This window comes from Drosophila eugracilis, unplaced genomic scaffold, assembly GCF_018153835.1.
Source record: "Drosophila eugracilis isolate 14026-0451.02 unplaced genomic scaffold, ASM1815383v1 contig_2087, whole genome shotgun sequence".
In the NCBI taxonomy this organism is placed as follows: domain Eukaryota; kingdom Metazoa; phylum Arthropoda; class Insecta; order Diptera; family Drosophilidae; genus Drosophila; species Drosophila eugracilis.
The window spans coordinates 1-4,636 of record NW_024572963.1 but is presented as its reverse complement, the minus strand read 5'-3'; the positions used below and the strand labels follow the sequence as shown (position 1 = coordinate 4,636).

Sequence of the window (4,636 nt, the reverse complement as noted above, 5' to 3'; positions counted from 1 at the left end):
TAAGATAGTGGCTTATTTAAAATCTCTAAGCATGATGACTTATTTTCGTTACATGATTACTGTTGAAGAATTTATTATTATTGTATTATTGTCAAACCGCACCTAGTTAAATACCCATCATTGTATTGTTCTTCTAATCGTAGCTGGTTAAATGCACATCATTGTTTTGTTTTTCGTCTCAAATCTTGAAGCTCACACGCATAGACGAAATTGCAGTAAATTTGCATTGGTTTTTGCGTTTTCTGCATTATCTTTTCTGCACGTTTTTTCGGCAGTTATTGTGTAGTTTTGTACTCGCTCGCTACCGCTTGCAACCTGCCCCGCTTAATATACATAGTTTTTGTACTCGCTCGCAACCGCTTGCAACCTGCCCCGCTTAATATACATATATAGTTTTGTACTCGCTCGCAACCGCTCGCAACCTGCTCCGCTTAACATTTTGTAAACCCGCTTATAATTAAGAAATAAACTCGAATCCTAGAAAAAAGAAATACAGTCCACTTAATTCGCCAACATAACAAATTTTTGGTACTTTGAGTAGGATCTTCTGCGTTTGAATTCGAGTATATTTGTGAATAATAAAAGACAAACTAGCCGCTGTTTTTCGTCATGAACTCTGTAATGCATCGGGCAATTCAACAACGTCGTGCCTGCAAGGGGCACATAACTCGTACCCTTTACAGTACTTTGGAGTTTTCGCAGGAATGTGATAATGTGGAAACATTGCAACTGAAGCTGGATCGTCTTGTAGCCACTTTCAACCACTTTATGGACCTCTCCGATGATTTAGTGGTATATAACCAGGAGGAGGGATATGAAGACCCTGGATTGGATATACCTGAGTACGAGGACAAGTTTTACAGAGCGCATGCCATCTTTATTAAAGCCATAAACGAGATGGGTGGTCAAGATCATGGACAAGACCAGTCGAACATTTTGTTATCAAGTACAGTGGAACGTCTATTTGAGGGACAAAACCAACTTCTGGAACGAATGAATACCTCATCGGGAGCAGCTGATTTAAGGTTTGAGAAAATTCGAATTCCCACATTTTCTGGCAAATACGAGGATTGGAGCCAATTTAGTGAGTTGTTCTTAAGCTCAGTAAATAATAACGAAAAGCTTTCCAAGTGCCAAAAGTTTTATTATCTGAAATCTTATTTAGATGGGGAAGCACTTTCCTTAATTAAACATATTGCCGTTACTAATGATAACTACCAAGATGCGTGGGGAAAATTGGAAAATCGTTATAACAAGAAAACGCTAATCGCTCGAACATTTGTTCAAAATTTTCTATCGTTGCCAACCGCTAACAATTTGAATATCGCAGAGTTACGTAAGGTAATTGACTCTGCCGACGAATGTATTCGAGGCCTACACGTGCTGAACTGTGACAGCCGCGATGTGTGGCTAATTTATATTTTGCTATCCAAACTAGGACCCAAAATCAAACAAGCTTGGGCAAACTGCAGTGTGTCGTCCAAGGAAGACGTCACCATATATGATCTATTCGCTTTTCTTTTTGCGCATTGTGATACCTTGGAGTCTTGTCAAAATATACACGTAATGCAACCCTCAAGACCAGCCCAGAGTAGAACCCACCAAGCCGATTATCATGCAAGTGGATCAAATCAGTCTTCTCGCGATTGTATATATTGTCAAGGACAGCACAATATATACGCATGTACTGCATGCAAAGCCCTGGATGTCGTAAATCGCCGTACCTTTGCCAGGGATACTAAGCTTTGTTTTAATTGCCTAAGTCGATCTCATCAAGTCAAGAATTGTAATTCTTCGAACACTTGCCGTCAGTGCAAGGCTAAGCATCACACGCTAGTCCACCCGGAAGTGTCTAGATCGATTCCGTTGGCGTCCTCCCATATGTCTGCGGCTGAGGCTAATATATTTCCTTCCATTGATCCTGATGTTGGTATGAATACTGCTGCTGTCATCCATGATACTGTGGAGAGGGCCAACAATCAAGTCCTACTGCCAACTATTCTAGCTAATGTAATTGACACATGTGGCAACAAGACCTCATGTAGGATATTGCTCGATACTGGATCAATAATAACCATGGTAGCTGAGTCGTTTATCCAACGGATTGGAATTCCACGCACGCATGCTCGCATCTCAGTTGTTGGATTAGGTGCTAACCCGGCTGGAGTTAGCCGAGGTCGCGCTAGCTTCACTTTGCTTTCAAGGACCACGACTGCCTCATTGGAGGTCTCTGGCCTAATTATGAGTTCTCTAACTTCTTTGATTCCCGCTCAGCAGGTCAAATCCACCGCTTCTGTCTGGACCAAAATTCGCAACTTACCGTTAGCTGACCCGACGTTTGGATTACCGGGAAAAATCGACGTTATTTTAGGCGCTGATCCCTACATACTAATTTTGGTTGGGTCATTACAGGCAGCTATAATGATTGTGGCGAACCATTTACGAAAGCACAAGTACACCACGCTTACGAAGATTTGGATTCCCTAGCTCGCTCTTTTATGGACATGGAACAGGTGCATCCGCAGCCGAACCGCAAGGGGATTCGGTAGCAACCTTCGGCCTTGGCGAGCGCTCTGCATGTCACTGCCAGATTGGCGGCCAGTGTGGATGCCTATACGGCGGCGGCTACAGCCACAGCGGCAACCGGCGACTACGGCGATCATATGCGCCAAAATTCCGAACCTCAGTCAAATCCAGCAACAGCCCCACCAGACCACCCAGCTGCACCCGCACCAACTGGAGAATCTCAGAGCGATCAATTTTCTTGGGTCGTCGCGGTACCTCTATCACAGCCAGTTCAATTCAAATTCGCCGCAAACGAGACGCTTCACTGCGCAGCGAGACGGCTCGCCAGCATTCGCGGATTCAGCGATAGCAGCTACAGCGGCAGCAGCTTCAGCAGTAGCACCAATAGCGCCACTAGGATCAGTCGCACCACTATCCTCCATAGCATCGCCCTCATTGGGGGCCCAGCCGCCGCCCTTTCAGTTGCCTACCTACCAACAGAATCAATCCTACCGCTTTCAGCCGCGCGGACATCACCGCACCGCCAGCAGCAGCATGTCGAAGTCCGGCGAGGATCTCCACTGGCCCACGTATCTATCCTGGAGTAATCTTCAGCTGAGTCGGGCCAAGGCTTCCAGTAAGATATCAGCCCTGCTCTCAGGATTTGCCATGGTGGCAATGGTGGAAGTGCAACTGGATCCCGACACAAGTGTACCACCGGGATTGCTGATAGCCTTCGCCATCTGCACCACCCTCCTGGTGGCGGTGCACTGCTGGCCCTGATGAGCAGCATCTGTATCCTGCCAAACGTCGAGACGGTGTGTAACCTGCACAGTATTTCCCTGGTCCATGAATCTCCGCACGAGCGTCTGCATTGGTATATTGAAACAGCGTGGGCCGTCTCCACGCTACTGGGACTTATACTTTTCCTGCTAGAGATAGCCATCTTGTGTTGGGACGAGTCGTACAACTTCATCCTGGGCAGGATCAGAGGCCCCATTACGAATTTGTGCTTCCTTTGAACTGAACCGTCGTTCAGGGGGGCCGGTATGTTGAAGAATAGATCGGCCATTTATCATTATTGTATTATTGTCAAATCCCACCTAGTTAAATGCCCATCATTGTATTGTTGCTCTAATCGTAGCTAGTTAAATGCACATCATTGTTTTGTTTTTCGTTTCAAATCTTGAAGCTCACACGCCTAGACGAAATTGCAGTAAATTTGCATTGGTTTTTGCGTTTTCTGCATTATCTTTTCTGCACGTTTTTTCGGCAGTTATTGTGTAGTTTTGTACTCGCTCGCAACCGCTTGCAACCTGCCCCGCTTAATATACATAGTTTTTGTACTCGCTCGCAACCGCTTGCAACCTGCCCCGCTTAATATACATATATAGTTTTGTACTCGCTCGCAACCGCTCGCAACCTGCCCCGCTTAACATTTTGTAAACCCGCTTATAATTAAGAAATAAACTCGAATCCTAGAAAAAGGAAATACAGTCCACTTAATTCGCCAACAGTTACAAATTATTTTTTAATGGAGATAATAAAAAACAAGCTAAAAATAAAATTTCTGCACTTATACACAAAAAGAACATTATAAAATTAAAAATGTATACATAAATAATTTTTTCCGGATGGTAAATTTTTCTATAATCTTTATTAATATATTATATATAAACACATAAAACCTAATATGAATATTTACCTTCAGGAATTCCAGCTATGGCAGGTAGAGCTATAATAGGAGGAGTACTCTTGGCTCTTATCGAAGGTGTTGGTATATTATTTACTAGAATTTCTGCTGACCAGTTTAGAAATCCGGCCCCGCCGGCAGAAGACCCTGCAGTGCTTGGATATCCTGGAAGCAATTTTTCTTTTGGATCCAACTCCAACCAAAAAGAATATCAGTGAAATTTATTAAAATTTTAATTATGAAATGACAAAAAAGACTATATTATTTAACAATATTAAAACTGATCTGGTCATTTGTCGTTATTAAGTTGACGCAATGAAACATTTTTATTATTATAAGCTGATGATGAAGTTACTGCCCATTTCAGGCCCTTCGCCTGGCGAGCATCGACCGAGGACTGCAGAGAGGGAATCCCCCACCAGCTCTATCATATGCCTC

General features: G+C 43.7%; 1 protein-coding gene across 1 annotated transcript; it reads left to right on the top strand.

Moving 5' to 3' along the window:
- Nucleotides 1–2,390: 2,390 nt before the first annotated feature.
- LOC108115013 (calcium release-activated calcium channel protein 1-like) lies at nt 2,391–4,452 on the top strand. The gene is given in 3 exon segments (XM_041817889.1): nt 2,391–3,274; nt 3,277–3,552; nt 4,217–4,452. Coding segments are annotated over 2 exon segments (948 nt in total). The 5' UTR covers nt 2,391–2,577; the 3' UTR covers nt 3,528–3,552; nt 4,217–4,452.
- Nucleotides 4,453–4,636: the final 184 nt, after the last annotated feature.